General features: G+C 47.7%; 3 protein-coding genes across 4 annotated transcripts in view; 1 reads left to right on the top strand and 2 right to left on the bottom strand.

The window, feature by feature from the left end:
- LOC118080166 (major histocompatibility complex class I-related protein 1-like) overlaps positions 1-19,487 on the top strand; it is a 194,200-nt gene that overhangs the window by 98,961 nt on the left and 75,752 nt on the right. The gene's annotated exons all lie outside the window — the stretch shown is intronic.
- LOC132591603 (vomeronasal type-2 receptor 26-like) lies at positions 93-7,664 on the bottom strand. Of its 2 annotated transcripts, XM_088664252.1 has the most exons (3): positions 7,473-7,664; positions 5,532-5,658; positions 93-1,608 (listed from the first exon to the last, which is right to left on the bottom strand). In XM_088664252.1, the coding sequence occupies exons 1-3, from the start codon at positions 7,647-7,649 to the stop codon at positions 698-700; spliced, it is 1,215 nt and encodes a 404-aa protein (XP_088520378.1). In that variant the 5' UTR covers positions 7,650-7,664; the 3' UTR covers positions 93-697. The 2 variants fall into 2 exon arrangements, 1 of the variants encoding a protein (XP_088520378.1); XR_015948550.1 differs by lacking the exons at positions 5,532-5,658; positions 7,473-7,664 and adding an exon at positions 3,381-4,287 and having other exon boundaries at positions 1,480-1,608.
- The window catches only part of LOC118080221 (vomeronasal type-2 receptor 26-like), a 42,256-nt gene continuing 31,313 nt past the window's right edge, over positions 8,545-19,487 (bottom strand). The window contains exons 6-7 of the mRNA XM_060270877.2: positions 15,045-15,262; positions 8,545-8,571 (exon numbers count right to left, since the gene is read on the bottom strand). Of these exons, the coding sequence (XP_060126860.2) occupies positions 8,545-8,571; positions 15,045-15,262 (245 nt within the window). The remainder of the gene's footprint in view (positions 8,572-15,044; positions 15,263-19,487) is intronic.

Below are 19,487 nucleotides of genomic sequence, written 5' to 3'. Positions count from 1 at the left end.
AGGTTCCACTGTATAATGAATGACTCATGTATAATGTAGCATAAAATCCATAGGAAAATGCAGGTAGACCTGATATGGATGTACAAAAAAATGAAAGCAAGACGATGGTGAGAAAAGCAGGTACATCAATAATACTAATGTGATGCACTTCAGGAGGTGACAGGAAGTCCAATTTTTATTTTTATATATTTTTTCTTTTATATATATTTTTTCTTTTTTCTCTTTTTTGTAGTTTTTCCTTCTTTTTTTCTTTTTTCTTTTTCTTAGGTTTTGTCTTCGTATTCTTATTGAATTACAGTACAGCAAATAATTTGGAAAGGGAAAAAAATAACAAGAAGACTTTTTAAAGTTTGTAATAATCTTTATTTCTTAACATTTGAAATGGAATATTGTATACGTATACAAAAATGTATATAATGTATATAAGAATGTACTAGGATTAATACAATAAAACTTACAATTCAAAAAAAAGGAGGGTCCATTCATATTATCACTTTGTTAGATTACACGTTTTCCTCTGCAAATTTAAGACTGTTCCATAGAGTCATTTTCAAGGGTGAAGAGGTTTGTGGCAAGACAATTGCACACACACTTATATCATTTGTGGTTCTATGACTTAATAATGTTTCCAGTTTCCCTGACACAAACCAGGGTAGGGTAAACGTTAACAACATCATATTTTATGTGAAGCTAAGAATCAGAAACTTCCTTCACTTTTTGTAGTTAGATGTGCTTTTGTGTTCAGATCTGGCTGGAATATGATAATGTAGCACTTGGGAATGAAGATGCAGCCCAGAAGCCCAGTACTGGAGGCCAACATAGAGAAGACCTGCACAGCTACCATGTACTTCCCCTTGGTGCTCAGGTAAGTGGGCACAAAGGACACCCACACACTGCAGAAGACCAGCATGCTGAAGGTGATCAGCTTGGCTTCATTGAAAGACCCTGGAAGCTTCCTGGCTAAGAAAGCCACCGTGAAGCAGATGGCTGCCAGGAAGCCCATGTAGCCAAGGACAGTGTAAAACATGGCAACAGATCCTTCATTGCATAGAAGAATTATCTCTCCAACTTGTGAGTGCATGTCGGAGTCTGGGAAGGGTGGGGAAATTCCCAGCCAGATGGTGCAGATGACAATTTGCATACTAGAACAGGAAAGGACAATGGAGTTGGACAGACTCTTCCCCAGCCATCTCCTCGCCTTGTTCCCTGGCTTTGTGGCCAAGAAGGCCAGCACCACAGTGATGGTTTTTGCCAACACAGAAGAGACAGCGAATGAAAATATGATGCTGAAGGCTGTTTGTCGGAGAAGGCAGGTCACTTTGCTTGGCCGGCCAATGAACAGGAAGGCGGACAAAAAGGAAAGCAGGAGGGAGATGAGGAGGATATAGGATAAGTCTCGATTGTTAGCTTTGACTATGGGAGTTTCCTTGTATTTAATGAAGATTCCTAGCACAATGCCAGTGGTCAAGGACAAGAAGAGGGCAAAGGAAACCAGGACAATCCCCAAGGTTTCTTCATAAGTCAGAAATGTTATCGTTTTGGGGATACATTTGTCTCGCACTTGATTTGCATGCTGATCTTCTGGGCATTTAGTGCAAAGCTTTGCATCTAAAGAAAAGAAGGACTTCAGTATCACTAACAAAACTCTTACATCTGTAACTGTGTTATTCCAATACAGTGGGACAATATAACGAAGTGGAAGAGGTCAGGAAATCAGAGAGGGACATTTTCCTGGCTTAGGGCAGGATTTGCTTGAAGAGCCCTAAATCCTACGCAGACTAAAAATGGCATGCTGAAGCCATTTTTGAGCATTTTACTCTGACGTAGGCATCATCAAATTTACTTCTTAGGAACCCCTAAATGTCAGAGTATGAGAACAGATTACAGAGTGTTCTCCTTCTATAAGGAAAGTTTACACATGTTCTGTTTTATTTCATTCATTGATTATTATTTTTGTTCCAATTCTATTACCGTATACTTAGCATGGAAAGTATTTCTAAGGTGTGCACAGAAAACTAAAGCAACAGCAGGCAACTTAAGCAATAATTAGTTATGTATAAAAATGTTACAATAATACAAGATTACAATATATGTAGAAACGAATATCACTCCTTGTCCTTCTGATGCACTTCACCTCACAGACTCCGTGCTCTCACCAAGATCACAAACAAAGTCACAGCTCTCCCACAAAAATCTGAGGAAGAGGAACATTCCGAGAAACTGGTGATCTCACAGGTCTTTCTGTAACCTCTGCCCTCTTCTCCTCCAGGTCCTTTTAAAGACAGCTCTGCTCCAACCCGGTGTGAAGCAGAGTTTGGAGAGCAGGATTTAACCCAAAAAGGGATGCAGAGCCTGGTGTGGTCTGCCTGCTGATCTCCCCCTTTCCCTCCGCAGTGATAAAGAGAAGGTTTCCCAAAGTAATTGCTTTGAACTGTGTTGTGTTAACGGTGGAGACTGAAATTACAGAAGCCTTGAAAGTTGAGAAATGCCGTTAACATCTTCACCGAAATATCTGGATGAATGGTTTATTTACTCATCAGTGAATGTATTAAAGATATCAAATCAATGTACAAACGGGAATACTGTACAATTGTACCTTGATCTCAACCAGAATGTGTTGCGGGAGTCCATTTGACTCCCGAAACCGTTCAAAAACCAGAGCATTCACATACAGGTTTCAATCGTTCGGGATCCAATTTGTTCAGCAGCCAAGGCATTTGAGATCCATGGTATGACTGTACAGTGGTACCTCTACTTATGAATTTAATGCATTCCGAACGCACATTCATAAGTCGAAAAAAAATGTAAGTCGAATCCCATAGGAATGCATTGGGAGAAAAAATCCGTAAGTCGAAGCAACCCTATCAAAAAATTTGTAAGTAGGAAAAAATCCTCTCTAAACAGCATCCAAGATGGCGGACGGAGCTCCATGCGTAAGTAGAAACATTCATAAGTAGAGTTATTCGTAAGTAGAGGTACCACTGTAATAGAATTTCAATCTCAGGACCTCTATGAAAGGAAAATACAGTGGAACCTCTACTTACGAATTTAATCCGTTCCGAATGCACATTCGTAAGTAGAAACATTCGTAAGTCAAAACGATGTTTCCCATAGGAATGCATTGGGAATGGATTAATTCGTTCCGGAGCCTAGGAAAAAGACCCTTTAAAAGAGACTTTAAAGGCATGCACAGCAACATTAAATGGCTAAAATGGCAGCGCGTGGAGACGCAGCGGCTGGTTGCTCCCTAACTCTTTAATTAGGTTTTTATAATTTTGGATTATGCGGAATGCTTTATCGGAGTGGATGTAACAACCGAGTAATTTCGTTGTTCCCGCAAGGGGACAATGACAATAAAGATATCTTATATATCTTATTACCTTTCAGCGCAGGGAGCGCGGGCGGGTGGCGGCGAGGCGGCAGGTTAGTGGTGGCGGCGGGGGCCTGATCCGGCCATAGGCCAAGTGGGGAAGGCGGCTATCTGGTGGGAGGCCAGCTAGTGGTGGCGGCGGGGACCGATCTGGCCGTAGGCCGAGCGCCCGAGGCGGCGGGGCCCGATCCAGCCATGGGCCGAGCGCCCAAGGCGGCGGGAGGCTGCTAGCAGCGGACGCGGTGCCCGATCCGGCCATGGGTCGAGTGCCCGAGGCGACAGGAGGCCGCTAGCGGAGGTGACAAGGTCCGATCCAGCCGTGGGCGAAGTGCCCGAGGTGGCGGGAGGCCGCTAGTGGCGACAATGGGGCCCGATCCAGCCGTGGGCGAAGCGCCTGAGGCGGCGGGAGGCCACTAGCGGGGGCCATGGGGCCCGATCCGGCCTTGGGCAGAGCTCCCAAGGCGGTGGGAGGCCGCTAGTGGCGGCGATGGGGCCCGATCCGGCCTTGGGCCGAGCAAACAAGGCAGCAGGAGGCCACTAGCGGAGGCGACGGGGCCCGATCCAGCCGTGGGCGGAGCGCCCGAGGTGGCGGGAGGCCGCTAGCGGCGGCGACGGGGCCCGATCCGGCCTTGGGTCGAGCAAACAAGGCAGCAGGAGGCCGCTAGCGGAGGCGGCGGGGCCCGATTCAGCCGTGGGCGGAGCGGCCGAAGCGGCGGGAGACCGCTAGCGGCGGCGATGGGGTCTGATCCGGCCTTGGGTCGAGCAAACAAGGTGGCAGGAGGACGCTAGCGGAGGCAAAGGGGCCGATTCAGCCGTGGGCGGAGCGCCCGAGGTGGCGGAAGGCCGCTAGCGGGGGTGACGGGGCCCAATCCAGCCATGGGCGGAGCGCCCGAGGCGGCAGGAGGCCGCTAGTGGCGGCAGCGGGGGCCCGATCCGGCCTTCAGATGTCGAAAAAATTCGTAAACGGGCCCCAATTTGTATCCTTCGTAAGTAGAATTTTTCGTAAGTAGGGTTATTCGTAAGTCGAGGTTCCACTGTACTGAACCACAATATCCACATTCGAGAGAACATGTAAACCCACAATCAAAATGAAATCCACAAATCACAAGGTGCTGGAATGACCTCACTGCTGGCTGTAGGTGACTGTCCCTGGGGAGGGGCATTCTGTGAGCAGGGTGCCACAGCAAAATGAATTCATTTCCGTCCATACACCTCTAATTTCAAATAGTGTGGGTATCTGGAGAAAGCCCTGACTTATGAATGTGGTGTAACAGAATCTTAGAATCATAGAGTTGGAAGGGAAACTCCACAGAATTTCGGGGTGGGTATGTTGGACATGGAAATTAATAAATCCTAGGTAAAGGTAAAGGGACCCCTGACCATTAGGTCCAGTCGTGACCGACTCTGGGGCTGCGCACTCATCTCGCATTATTGGCCGAGGGAGCCGGCGTATAGCTTCCAGGTCATGTGGCCAGCATGACAAAGCCGCTTCTGGCAAACCAGAGCAGCACATGGAAACGCCGTTTACCTTCCCGCTGTAGCGGTACCTATTTATCTACTTGCATTTTGACGTGCTTTCGAACTGCTAGGTTGGCAGGAGCTGGGACCAAGCAACGGGAGCTCACCCCGTCACAGGGATTCGAACCGCCGACCTTCTGATCAGCAAGCCCTAGGCTCAGTGGTTTAACCACAGTGCCACCTGGGTCCCTATAGATAATCTATATAAATCCTATAGATTAATAAATGGTAGTTCTTTATTATTTGGAGTATTGAAGATTGAAAGCTACTGGAAAAATACAGACTAATCTTCCATCCAAGTTGTGGCCTCACGTGACAAAAGCTGTTAATGGCCCATCTGAGAGAAATTGTTTTGCCTGGGCAGGAAAAAAGGTTGCCATGGTGATGGGGTGTGCATTTGAAGTGTCAGGAAAAGACAGTCCTTAGCAAGGTGTGCTGGGAAGAAGAAGGCAGTGAAGAAGGAGAGCCCCATCTTGGACGGGCTGGCTGAAGGCTGGAAGGGAGAGAGGCCTTGCACTTGAGTGCTGCACTGCTATGGGGAACAAGACCCTCTTGAAAGGACCATACTCTAAGATCTGGTTCAACACTGTGAGAACAGGGCTATGGACTACATGTCCTCTCCCTTTCCTCTGGAGTCACCCACCTTCCTGAATGGAGATGGTCCCTTCTGCACAAGGAGCACAATCATAGCAGCAAACAGGCTCTCCTTCTTTAGTCACTCGGGCATATCCAGGGCGACAGCTTTCGGTGCACCTTGAACAAGGCAGGACCTACAAAATAAGGAGAAGGGGGATCAAAGGAGATCAACAGAAATAACAGACATCATCTGAAGGCCCTGACTGGAGAAAGTGCTCAAATAAAAATCATTTTTAGAATACTGATGCCAGGTTAGAAAGCTTAAAAATGGGAATGAGACCCTTCCAAATTTTGTAGGACTGTGCAGAGGTCATCTTGTTTCTGCCATAAAGTTTCATCTTTAAAAAGGATAAAGGGATTTAGAAAAGGTCAACTAATGAAACTCTCTATTGCCTTTAAAACTGTGTGGGATTTATTGTTCCTGTTTGCTGCTATGATATGTCTTTTTGTGTTTTTATAAGCAGTCGGCATTACAGTATTGGGCAGCTGTTGAAGCCCACATGGCAGCTATGGCTCCTCTGTCAACTTTGGGCCCATTGATGCATTGTCATCTCTCCCTCTGAGTGGATGAAAAATGGAAAGTGTAAGGACAGCCTCTCCACTCTTTGCTCCTCTCCAACTGAATTCCTATGCAAAACAGAGAAAGCAAGGAAAAGAGCAGAGATGTACACATCTGGGAAGTGGCAGTCTTCCCGGGAGTGGCCAGCTTAGGGATAATATAAAATGGGCCCCTATTGGGAAATTATCCAAATTTAGCAAGGGAACTGGAGCCTGTGTGGTGTAGGGGTTAGAGGGTTGGACAAGACCCCGGGAGACCAAGCTTCCAATTGCCACTCAGCCATGAAGCTGCCTGGGTGACCTTGGGCTGTTCACTTCCTCTGAATATGTCCTACTTCACAGGGTTGTGGTGGGAATAAAACAAAGAGGCAACAAACCATATATAGCATTTTGAACTCTATAGAGAAAAGGTGGGATATATCAGGTATAAAGGCATTTCTGAAGTATGAAAGCTATAGAAGCTGAAAGAAACCACTGAACCTTACAGAAGAAGAAGAAGAAGAAGAAGAAGAAGAAGAAGAAGAAGAAGAAGAAGAAGAAGAAGAAGAAGAAGAAGAAGAAGGAGGAGGAGGAGGAGGAGGAGGAGGAGGAGGAGGAGGAGGAGGAGGAGGAAGAAGGCGGGGGAGGAGGAGGAGGAGGAGGAGTTTGGATTTGATATCCCGCTATATCACTACTCGAAGGAGTCTCAAAGCGGCTAACATTCTCCTTTCCCTTCCTCCCCCCAAACAAACACTCTGTGAGGTAGGTGGGGCTGAGAGACTTCAGATAAGTATGACTAGCCCCAGGTCACCCAGCAGCTGCATGTGGAGGAGCGGAGACGCGAACCAGGTTCACCAGATTTCGAGTGTACCTCTCTTAACCACTGCACCACACTGGCTCTCGTGTGGCGAAGCTAACAGAAGGTAATGGAAGTGTTCTGGAACCTTCTAGTGTGTTTGGAAGGTTTCCAAGGTTTTCATGGAGACAGACATGCATCTGGAAAGAGCTCCGTGTTTCCAGGTCAAACTGCCCCTGAACTGCCTATAAATGCAGTCAAACATGGTCACATGTCATTCTTACTTTTACTCTCTCTCTGATGTTCCTTCACTCTCTCAATTCGAATTGATTTACTTAAAGTATATTGTACATTTTAAATTTTTTACTCTTATATTTTACTGCCACTGAATTATTAAGAGATTGCCCTTCCAGGGGTCTGCTTTTGAACTGTCAAGCTTATTATTGGCTCAGTCAACTTTTACAAATTGATCTGCTGCATCCTGAGTCCTCCCTGGAATCATGTCCCTTCTTGAAGATGCTACACTACTAACAACTGCACAGGCATTCCCCCGGAGTTTTTCGGGGCATGAATCCGGACAGGGTATAAATGCAAGAAATAAATAAATGCAATCACCTTGCTGAAGTTCCCAGGCCACACAATGGCTTCCGGATTAATGGTGAATTTTATGTCGGAGGATGCCTGTTCCTCGATTGTCCCAACCTTAATTCTGCTGTGAGATTTATTGGGAAACACAACCCAGTTCCAGATATCAAAGTTGGCAGTCAGCTCCCCATTCTTATCAAAATACATCCCTCCTATGGATGAATTAGAAAACTGGATTTCTTTTAAGAAACTGTGAAGCTAGAATGGCAGGAGAGAACACCAGCATTTAGAAAACATGGTATCAGGGTTGCATGTGAGAACTGCAGGCTTATATGCAAACTCCATTGCAGATGATAGGAAACTATATGATTGCAAAACAATTGAAGGATGTTTCCTGGACATCTGATATATCAAATATGTTCATCAGCTTGAATATTTTGTGGGATGTAGTCTTGTCTTCCTTTGATAATCAAGGAAGGTTCCCAACCTCTTACTACTTTGAAGCGAATTTGTGTCAGCTATATTTGATGACTTTTGGTCCAGGTCCTTTATCACATTTTTAATCCTCTTGGGGATAAGACCCAAATAAACATATATATTGAGGACACGGCCAGGAAAGCGCTTTGAAACTCTAGAAAGCTTGCATGTGTTTTAATTTGCTTTAATCTATCCTATTGTGATTTCAACTTTTTATAGGTTTCAAATATAGGGTTCAAATTAGTGTTTTAAATTTCTTTCTATTAATTTTATTATTGTAACTGTTTTGTAAACTGTTTTTTCATCAGTCAAGCGATATATACATTTTATGAAAATATATATTAATGTGAGTGAATGCTCCTTAAGTATTTAAAAATCCTATGTTGTGAAGCAATATTTCCCCATACTTTTCTTTATTAATTAGTTTCAAAGTATAGTACAGCTACAAAGATAGATGAAAAATAACAAAAAATTCTCAAGACGTCCAACTAAAGAAAATCGCAATGAGATAAACTACAAAAATATAAATTCCAATTAATATTCCAGAGATGGACAAGGTATTTGCAAAGAGGGGAGAGGACAGACCTGCCATGGCTGCAACCTTTGATGTTCCAATCTTTCTCCTCTACCCGTCATTAACCTCCATTTTGATCTGGATGAATATGCAGCATTTAAAGCCTGAGCAACAAGTTGGATCCCGTAGTAAGTGCTGTAGCGATCTTGAGACCAGATTGCCTCTATCTTCTCCTGGGACAAAGTTCCCGGTTGTTCTGTGCATCTTGTCCAACCCTCCATAGACACCACATTGTTTGAACACGAACAAGAGAATGCTCTCTGGCAAAACGGTTCAGATGTGTATGAACGTCGAGTATAGTAGCTACATTCTGTCTGTCTTGGTGTATTCCTTACTAAGGACAAAGAACCTTGGCCAGGCGTGTTGTAAGGAAAACCACAAAACAAAATCTCGTCAATGTTCAGAACATCCGTTGTGATCCAGACTATTCCCTGAGATCTCTTCACTTCCTGAAAGCGTTGTAAGTATGTGATTACAAAACTTCCATGTTCAGAGTCTCCATAGTAAATGAACACCTTGACTTGTCTCAGGAGAGATGGTTTACAACGTAGGGATGACATCATCTGGATGGAAAAAGGAATTATTTCCAAGAAAGCAACACAAATCTCACTGTGGAGCAGCAGAGGTTTGATGGCACTCAGGAACCTTTCTCCATTGCCATTGTCTGGAACAAAGAGACCAACCCAAGTCCATCCAAAATGCAGCAGCAACTTGACAATCCCCCTGTACTGGGCTTTTTCTTTTGGGACCATCCAGTAGATAAAAGGAAACTGTTTTTTTGCCTTGAGATCATATGCAGTAGAGCCCAAACTGATCTAGTAAGAAAAGGATTGGTGTCTTGTTTTCAGGAATACAAAAGAAAGGCCCTGTCACATGATCAGGCCAATGATCATGTGACATCTAATCCAGTATCCTGTTCTCACAGTGGCTAACCAGTTGCTTCTGGGAAGCATTTCATGCCTCCGATGGAGAATCTAGAGCTCACAGAGAAGGAAGTGGCTCCAATGAATATTGAGGCAGAATAGGGCATCTGGGGCTTTCAGGGGTCATGGCATTCCAAACCCTTCCTAGAATCACAATGGGCAATGAAATATACTCGGAGTCGAGAGTGAATTTCATGCTCTTTATTCAGCTCATATTCATCAAGGAGAAGAAGAGAAGACGAATGGCTCTTTTCCCAAAACCATCTGCTTATATACATTATTTACACAATGGGCCTTGCGTGATTGGCTACTTCAGGGCTACACCTGTGGGCCAATTATATTGTGGATTGACTTCTGCCTGCAGCCTGATTGGCTGCTCCTACAGGCCAATCAGGTAGCAGATTCACTTCTGCCAGCCGCCTGATTGGCTGCTCCAGCAGGCCAATCAGGTTGCGGATTCACTTCCACCTGGAGTTGGATTGGGTAGCTCCTGCTGATTCTGAATCCTATTGTTCTAGGATTCAGCTCAGTACATAACACCCCTCCCCTCTAAGTTCCAGTCCTGCCCAGGAAGTTGCATTCGTAGTCCCCAAGGTCTGCTGGCCGCCTCCGTGTGCGTTGTGGCCTGGGGTGTTCCTTGGTCAGGGGTTCTGGTTCTGGCTCGTGTTCCGAGGCTGCTGGCTGTGCCGGGGCTGTCTGGTCTGGCGCCACTGAACCACTAGGTTGTGACTCTGGTTCCGGTGTCCTTCCAGCCTCGGGGCGCCCCTCTGTGCCTACTGCTTCTGCTTCCCCTGCCCACCCCTCTCGCTCTACAGGCCTCACTGCCCTGCTGTCCCCTTGGGACCCCTCTGTCCCGCTCTCCTCCCGGGTTCCTCCTGGGAATCGTCGCCGTAGCTGGTCGCAGTGGCGGCGCCAACATTGCCCCCCTTCCGTTAGTACCTCGTACGACACGGGACCGGTCACCTTGGTGACTGTGGCGGGTACCCATGCTGGGCCTGCCCCAAAATTCTTTGCATACACTGGGTCCTGGGCCACAAATGTCCGGGGGTTCCTGCCTTTCCCCACCACTACCTCATCCTGAGCTCTGTCGGGGTGAAGTCGGTCCAGTCTAGTTGCAAGGCGCCGGCCCATGAGTAGTTCAGCTGGGCTCCGGCCCGTCGTTGTGCTTGGGGTGCTGTGCTGTGCTAGAAGAAATGCGGCAAGGCGGTATTCCCAGTCCCCTTGTGTTATGCGGCGGAGGCTGTCCTTGGTGGTCCGCACCATGCGCTCCGCTTGGCCATTGGTGGCAGGGTGGAATGGTGCTGAACGGATGTGGCGGATGGCGTTCTGCGCTGTGAAGGTCTGGAACTCCTCTGACGTGAATGCGGTTCCATTGTCCGAGACGAGGGTGTCAGGGAGCCCGTGGGTTGCAAACAGCTTACGTAGTACCCGGATGGCTGCCGCCGTAGACGTGGACGGTACCAGTGCGACCTCCAGCCATTTGGTGTAGGAATCCACCACTATGAAGAATGTTTTTCCCTGGAAGGGGCCAGCGAAGTCCACGTGTAAGCGTGACCATGGATGTCGGGCGGACTCCCAGGGCTGGACTGGGGCCCTTGGGGGATCCGGGCGGGATTCTTGGCAGGTCTGGCAGTGTTGGACCCAGGCCTCTATCTCTCTGTCAATCCCCGGCCACCACACATAACTCCTGGCAAGGACCTTCATCCTCACTACCCCTGGGTGTGTCTCGTGTAGGGCTGTGAGGACCCTTTTGCGGAGGGGCTGGGGAACAACAACCCTGCTTCCCCATAACAGGCACCCCTTGTGGGCCGACAGTTCATGTTTGCGGTTTGTGTAGCCAGCGAATTCTGGCCCGGGGCTGCTGCTGGGCCATCCTCGCCACACCCAGTCCAGGACCCGGGAGATGACCCTATCTTTTGTGGAATGGTGCGCAACTTCTTGTGCCTGAATGGGTCGGTCGGGAAGCAGCTCCAGGGTCATAACCTCTTGCGCAGGCGCTGGGTCGGGGCCTGTTTCTGGTAGTGGTAGCCTGCTGAGTGCGTCTGCGTGGCCCATCGCCTTCCCAGGGCGGTGGATTAGTGCATACTGGTAGCCGGCAAGGAAAATTGACCACCTGAGGACACGTGGAGACAACACTTGGGGGGTCTGCTTCTCGGGGGCAAACAGGCCAAGCAACGGCTTGTGGTCAGTCACTATGGTAAAGGGCCGCCCGTACAAGAAATCATGGAATTTTTTTACGCCCTTCACGATTGCCAGACCCTCCTTGTCAATCTGTGAGTAGTTTCGTTCGGCTGCAGCAAGCGTCTGGGAGAAGTATGCCACCGGCACCTCTCTTCCATCCGGGAGTTGGTGTCCCAGGACAGCGCCGATGCCATAGGGAGAGGCGTCGCATGCCAGCACCACTGGCAGCCTCTCGTCGAAGTGTGCCAAGACCGAGTTCGAGACGAGCAAGTCCTTGACTGCCTGGAATGCGGCCCTTTGTCGCTGGCCCCACACCCAAGGGGCCCTTTTATCTAGGAGTCTGTGTAGGGGCTCCGCTACCGCTGCCTTATGGGGAAGGAAGGCATGGTAAAAGTTCAATAGTCCCAAGAATGACTGAAGTTCGGGCTTGCTCTTGGGCGCTGGGGCCTCACAAATGGCCCGTACCTTGTCACCGGTTGGATGGACCCCTTCTGCGTCCACCTTAAATCCCAGAAAGTCCACCTGCGGCACTCCCAGTAAACACTTTTCCCGCTTCACCTTGAGGCCCGCCGTCTGGAAACGGTGCAGGACGGAGCGGAGGCGGTCCTCAAATTCCTCTGGTGTGGGCCCGGCGATCAGTACATCATCGAAGAAGGGGGTGACGCCAGGAATCCCTTTAAGGAGGGAGTCCATTAGATTCTGGAATATGCCTGGTGCCACGCTAACGCCAAATTGCAGCCGCTTTACTCTGAATGCCCCTCTGTGCGTCACAATCGTCTGAGCCTCTGCTGTGGCTTCGTCCACAGGCAACTGTTGATACGCTTGGGCCAAGTCCAGTTTGCCAAAGATTTTTGACCCAGCCAGGGTGGCGAGGACATGGCTGACCACTGGCACTGGGTATGCATGGGCCGTGAGAGCCTTGTTTATGGTGCATTTGTAGTCTGCACAGATGCGGACCGAACCGTTAGGCTTGACGGGTGTGACAATTGGAGTTTCCCAGGGGGCGTTGGGCACCGGCTCCAGCACTCCTTGCTCCACGAGCCGGTCCAATTCCTCGTCTATGCGGGGTTTCAGGGCGAACGGGACCCGGCGAGCCTTGTGCCTGATGGGTCGTACAGCGGGGTCTAGCTGTAGGGCAATGGGGGGTCCTGTATATCGTCCCAATGCCCCATCGAAAACCCCTGGAAACTCTTTGCATATGGCGTCCACGTCCACTTGTAAGCTAGTGCGGTTCACCCCGGTAACGGCTAGCCCCAGAGGTCCAAACCATGCCAGTCCCAGTAAGCTAACGTAGGGGCCCTTAACTACCAGCAAGTCCAATTGTTGCTTTCGCCCTCGATATTGCACCCTGAAGGTCCCCACCCCCATTGTAGGGACCTTACGTTTCTGGAAGTCCCGGAGGGTGAATGGGGCCGGCCTTAGTTTGGGACCCCCATTAGGGCACAGTTCCCTTAATGTTCGGGCCGAGATTATGGATAGAGTTGAACCCGTGTCCAGCTCCATGCGGCATGGGGCTCCCTCTATCTGTACCTCTATATAAATTTTCTCTGTGCTGGGATGGGGCAACTGGAATACCTGGTAGTCCGTGATCTCCGTCGAGTTGCCTTGGTGCATGGTGCCGTGTGACCTGGGGCTCCTGGGTCGGTCATCTGATGCTTGTCGACGGGTGAGTCGAGCCCGACACACCCGGGCGATGTGTCCCAATTTTCTGCACTGCCTGCACTCTGCGTTGCGGAAACGACAGGTCCTCCTCTCGTGGTTCTCCCCGCAGCTTGCACAGTTCCCTCCTTCTCGTCGAGGCTGCTGTGGTGTGTGTGCTGCTTGAGTGCGCCGCTGTACTCGGTGTACTTCCTCCCTGTCAGATTCGGATTCGTCAGTGAGGTCTTCGTGGTAGACCCTCGGTTGGGATGGCGGGGCCGGTCGTGCCTCTTGCGTTGACCTCTCGGCGGCTTCGGTTGCCAGGGCTTCCTCCAGAGCACTCTGGAACGTGAGGTCTTTTTTGGCGTAGAGGCGTCGTTGCAACACCTCGTCCCTCAGGCCACCGACGAGGCGGTCACGAAGCATGTTCTCCAACTCTGAGAAGTTGCATAACCGGGCGGCTTGGCGGAGGGAGGTCACAAACCCAGTTATGGTTTCCCCCGGGGCTTGCCGCTTTGCGTAGAAGGCATTTCGGCAAGCTACCACCGAGGGCTGTGGTGAAAAGTGCTCCTTCAGCCGTTCCATTATTGTTTTGTAAGAGACGGTAGCGACATCACTAGGTGCAAGGAGAGCCCGGGCGATTTCAAACGTCTCCTCTCCACAGACGCTGAAGAATGTCGCCCTCTTCATGGCATCGTTGGTGACTTCTTTCGCTTGCAGGAGGAAGTTGAAACGGGCGGCGTACCCTTCCCAGTCTCCTGATGCTGGTTTGAATGGCAAGAAGCTGCTGTCGGTTGCCATTCTGGGTTCCTTGGGTCCTGGAGCTGAAGCCTGGATGCACGGTGCGATGCAGCGATGCAGCAGGTGGCGGTGCTGCGGTGCAGTGCGTGGTGGCGGTCAGCTCAGCAGGATCCCACCTTCGTCGCCAGTGAAATATACTCGGAGTCGAGAGTGAATTTCATGCTCTTTATTCAGCTCATATTCATCAAGGAGAAGAAGAGAAGACGAATGGCTCTTTTCCCAAAACCATCTGCTTATATACATTATTTACACAATGGGCCTTGCGTGATTGGCTACTTCAGGGCTACACCTGTGGGCCAATTATATTGTGGATTGACTTCTGCCTGCAGCCTGATTGGCTGCTCCTACAGGCCAATCAGGTAGCAGATTCACTTCTGCCAGCCGCCTGATTGGCTGCTCCAGCAGGCCAATCAGGTTGCGGATTCACTTCCACCTGGAGTTGGATTGGGTAGCTCCTGCTGATTCTGAATCCTATTGTTCTAGGATTCAGCTCAGTACATAACAGGCAACTTCACAGAAGGAGAGGCAGAGGCAGAAGCTAAGCAGTGACATGGTCTGCAGGAGTGCAGGAAGCTTAATCTCCATGCTCAATTAGCTTCTAGAGACAACCACTGGTCTTCTTAAGAAACAAGAACTCTTGGGGAGCAAGGAACTATATTGAACTATGATGATACTACTACTTCCTATGCCAGTCAGGTGTGGGTGAGAGAAATAGACCGAGGGCTTTCCAAATCAGTTCCCACTTTGTGGGAGATTCTTTCTAATATCTCCCTTTTTGGGTGCTTGTGATTTATGTTCCCTGGAGACCAGAGATTGGGAAAATTTGGCCCTCGGGATGTTGCTGAACTACAACTCCCATCAATCCCCACAAGGATGGTGAATGACCAGGAATGCATGGCTTTGTAGTTCAGAAACCTCTGGAGGAGTGAATGGGTTTCTCAACACTGGTGGAGATGTAGAAAAGTGGAAGGAAACATAGCTGGTCTCCAATCCCCTCCAAAGACCTACCTGGGGCATTTTGTAGATGCCCAACATGCTTGAAATCTGGCTGCCAATTTCAGAAGTAGTTGCTTCAAAAACAGCTATAACATTACTCTGTCTTCCACAGCTGTAGCTTGGAATGCTGTCTAGCATGGCATCAGCCGCTGTTCTGACATCAAAAGCAGCCTCATAGATGTTGTAGCCCAGGGTGACATTGGGTAAAAGCTGAGGATTCTGGTTGATCTCTTGAATGGCAAATAAGGGAGACAGGTATGGAGAAGGGTACTCTAATGTTGAACTGCAAATAAATGAATAAACAAACAATTGTTTCAACTGTCCACTTGAAGGAGTAGAAACTTGTCCAGGTGCTCCAACAAGGAAATAAATAGTTTTTAGGAGAACTTGCAGCTTGGGTGAATTTGATCTGAATGATAACTTACAGTTTCTGGAACTCAGAGACTTGACAGGAACTATTGACAAGATGAGAAGGGAGGAAAGAGAGAAATAGCAGACATTTTGTCCGGAGAGGACAGGAAACAAAATCTCTCAGGTTTCATAGGCAGAGTTATGGTATCATAGACATAGTGGCTTCAAACAACTGCTGGTTAGGTTATGAGACAAGCAGTGCCTTGTGTGGTTTTACGTATCCCATGCACAGAAGAAGGAAATGCTTTTGCTGTTTTCCAACAGTAAAGGTAAAGGACCCCTGACAGTTAAGTCCAGTCGCGAACGACGCTGGCGTTGCGCCGCTCATTTCGCTTTACTGGCCAAGGGAGCCGACGTTTATCCACAGAAAGTTTTTCCGGGACATGTGGCCAGCATGACTAAGCCGATTCTGGCAAAACCAGAGCAGCACACGGAAACGCCGTTTACCTTCCGTAGCAACATTAAATCATGGATGAGAAGAAGGTCAAGATTAAGGAGTTCATACTGAGTAGCACCTGTTCCAAAACTCATTGGGACTTGTGAAGCTGTTCCAACAATTTCCCTAGCCCACTTAGCTAGCCTTTCTTGAAGCCACTTCTTCTGCCCACAAAGCAAGCAATTCATACACCGGGGTTTCTAGTTAACACCCAAAAACCAAATGTACTGTAGTCTGATTCACTCCAACCAGCACTAAAGTTTGGCAAATGTTTTGCAGAGACAACCCTGCATTTAGCAGCCCCCACAAATGGAGCAATTGACAGTCAAAATATTGTCCAATTCATTCCCAGCCTGGGCCAACAATTCGATTCAACAGTGACCTGAGCAAGTTGCAGAAGTTTGACAACACACCCAAGAAGCAGGAGAAGAGATGATCACCTGTTCCCTAGATGCTGCCTTTGTATTAATTAAACTGAAGCCCCCAAAAATAAAGTGTTTAGAATCAACCTCCCAGTTTGCAGGATACCAAAGAGGCCAAGAGGCACTTTGATGCCGCCTCTCAATAACCAAACCTTCTTCAAAGTCAATAGATGGGCAAAGGAGGGAGAAGGTTTTACCAGGGATGGCCAGAAAACAGGTGCTATCTCTTGCACACAGCAGTGATTGTGAATGCAGGGTGGGTAACATACAGTCACTTACAACATAACAGGGTTTCTGGGGTGCTGGAAAAAGTCAGGTTTGTTCATTACAATACCACCTTGATATATGACCCCACTAATGAGGTGGTCTCCTGGCCTGTAATAATTCAACGGATCATGATTCTTTTTCCGATTTAATGGACATTTTGCTTTCAGCATCCCACTGACTCCATGCGGCATTAGCAGCAGAAATAGCAGCAGAAGTAATATCATTCTGGCTATGCCTGCAAGAGTCATACACTCTTGTGGCTGCAGGGACATTAGTAGCACACCTGGTCTCCTAAAATATCTTCAAGCAAAGGTACACAAACTCCCACAGAAAGGAGCTCTACCTACCCCAAATCTCTCAGGCCAGGCTTCAGATAGTTATATCCCAGTTCTTTTTGCAGGCTTGTGACAATAAGTTACCTCACCCTGCCTGTGATTATGATATTTATTTTATTTTTGGACTCAAAGGCCATCACTGGCGAAATCCCTGGACTAGATAAATAAAACACCATGATTTTTATAATTATCATGTTTAGAAGGTCCACCTCCCTGGCTCAATGTGTGTGACTCAATGGGCAGGGGCAGAGTGAGAGCAAAGCATGTTTGTGAGAACTCACAGATGGGGCTGTCAATCTGGGCCCTGCTAAATCTGAGGAACATCAACTTCAGGAAAGTTCAGAAAATTATAGAAAAGTTACGATGGATCAAGTCTCATAAGACAGGACATGACTGAGGTTTATAAACTCATGCATAGTGTGATTAACATAGATGGGGAAAGGTTTTTCTCTCTCCAAACTAGAAATTTGGACTCAAGTGGAACTAAAACCTTGTTCTCCTAGGCCCCAATCCTAATAAACTATACAATTCTGAAGAAGTGTGCATGCACACGAAAGATCAAACCAATGACAAACTTAATTGGTCTCTAAGGTGCTACTGGAAGGAATATTTTAATTTTGTTTATACAATTCATGGACATCCAATGAAGCTGATTGTTAGAAGAGTCAGGACAGAGAACAGGAAGCACATTTCCACACAGTTAACTTGTGGAATTAATTGCCACAGGATTCCGTGATGACCGTGATCTAGGATGGCTTTAAAAGAGGACTGGCCAAATTCATGAAGGACAAGCTTCTCAATGGCTTATATCTTGATAGCTTTGTGCTAACCTCCAATGTCACAGGCAGGATGCCTCTGAATATTCATTGCAGCAAAACCCTGCTTGTGGCTCCCCATTGGGGCATCTTATTGATTTCTGTTAGAGCAGGTAGCTGCAGGAGAGGAGCCATAGATCTGAAACAAACTGTAAACAGATCAAGACACTGGCAGGATTATTGTAAAAACCTGCAGATTTTAGAGAATAGAGAGAGAAATGTGCTCTCCCTGTCGGCTGCTGTGAGAGCAGGTTGCTTAAGCAGACTGGAGTCTTTGATCTGATCATTTGGAGCCCAATGTATGTCTTTATGCAAGCCTTTGGGGGGGAAGCCTATTGAAATTGCTTATCTAGGTTCTTTCATCAGTTTTCAACAGAAATAAGAGCACATTCCCACCACATGAGTACATACAGCCGGGGGGGGGGGTGAGATTTGACCAAGGAAAGCAAAATGCCTGCTTTCCAAGGAGGGACAGGACTGTGTCACTCCTTGAATCTTTGGGAATATTTCTTGACCAAAGATCAGAGGCAAAAAGAGGATGGATTATATATATATATATATATATATATATATATATATATATATATATATACCCCGCCCATCTGGCTGGGTTTCCCCCAGCCACTCTGGGCGGCTTCCAACAAAATATTAAAATACAGAAATCCATCAAACATTAAAAGCTTCCCTAAACAGGGCTGCCTTGAGACGCCGTCTGGAGGTCTGGTAATTGGTGTTCTCTTTGACCTCTGGTGGGAGGGGATTCCACAGGGTGGGTGCCACTACCGAGAAGGCCCTCTGTTTTAGGTAACTAGAGATACTCCTGTTCCCTTGCAAAGACATGAAGTGATTGTGCCTCTTTCTCACACCTGAATTCATAGCACATAGAACATAATCTTACATAGGCATGTGATTCAGTCACTGCATGACCAGCGCAATATGGCCACCGGCACACCTTCCTTCTTCTGCTGGGGATGCTCCTCGACTGAGTAGGGGTGGGGAGGCTGTGGGGCTTTAGGCACCCATCACTTCCTTTGTTAGCCGGAGAAAGCTAAGCAAAGTCCAGGTATTATTGCTACTGTATAAGGCAGATGCATAAGTGAGCTGGTTGGGTTGTATCTTTAACCTGAACTTTTGTTAGCTCATTCCTTATCTCTGTGTTAGAGACCTTGAACATAGGGGGCTCCTAACTAAGCACCTTTAACTATCTACACCTCCCAGGATTTTTTTGTAGGAAGTCATGAATGTTAAAGTGGTATACATGAGCTTTACATTCATGGTGCGGTGATAACCAGAAAATTGCTCCTTCCTTGGAAGAATTTCAATCATACATAGTTGGGCTGAGGAAGGCTATTAATATAAATGTTATCTATAGGGTCCAGCATGTAACAATCCATTATACATTCAAAAACCGTGTCTTCCACTGCAGGCGTTAGTGGAGTTTGGGGCAGATTATTGAAAATGGTTTGTATTGCTCTGAAACACTATATTGATTTACATCAGTGCATGTCAATGAAATGGACCTCTTCAGTAACAAGTCCATCTGATTGTAAGAGAAACAGGACTGTAGGACCTTTCCATCCTTATTGCGCGGTCAGGCAGAGACCCCCAAAACCCCAGTCAGGCCCCGAGCGGAATAATGACACCAGACAACGTTCTATGGAATTAAAATTGGCCCCAACTTTATTAAGATTCAGATGTAGGGAGACCTTGGCACAGGCACTGGGCGTTTATCCTCCCAGCGCCTGGGTAATTTCCAGGTTATCCAGCAT

The sequence above is a fragment of the Zootoca vivipara genome, chromosome 2, assembly GCF_965207765.1.
Source record: "Zootoca vivipara chromosome 2, rZooViv2.hap1.1, whole genome shotgun sequence".
Lineage (NCBI taxonomy): Eukaryota > Metazoa > Chordata > Lepidosauria > Squamata > Lacertidae > Zootoca > Zootoca vivipara.
The sequence above is the reverse complement of the archived record's forward strand: the minus strand, read 5'-3'. Positions and strand labels throughout refer to the sequence as shown.

Excerpts from the sequence above, each read along its gene's own strand:
- LOC132591603 (XM_088664252.1), bottom strand. The coding sequence starts at position 7,649 with ATGTATTTTGATAAGAATGGGGAGCTGACTGCCAACTTTGATATCTGG. Across the intron at positions 5,659-7,472 it reads GGCCTGGGAACTTCAGCAAG|GTCCTGCCTTGTTCAAGGTG; the intron begins GTGATTGCATTT and ends CTTATTTTGTAG. Across the intron at positions 1,609-5,531 it reads GACCATCTCCATTCAGGAAG|ATGCAAAGCTTTGCACTAAA; the intron begins GTGGGTGACTCC and ends TCTTTTCTTTAG.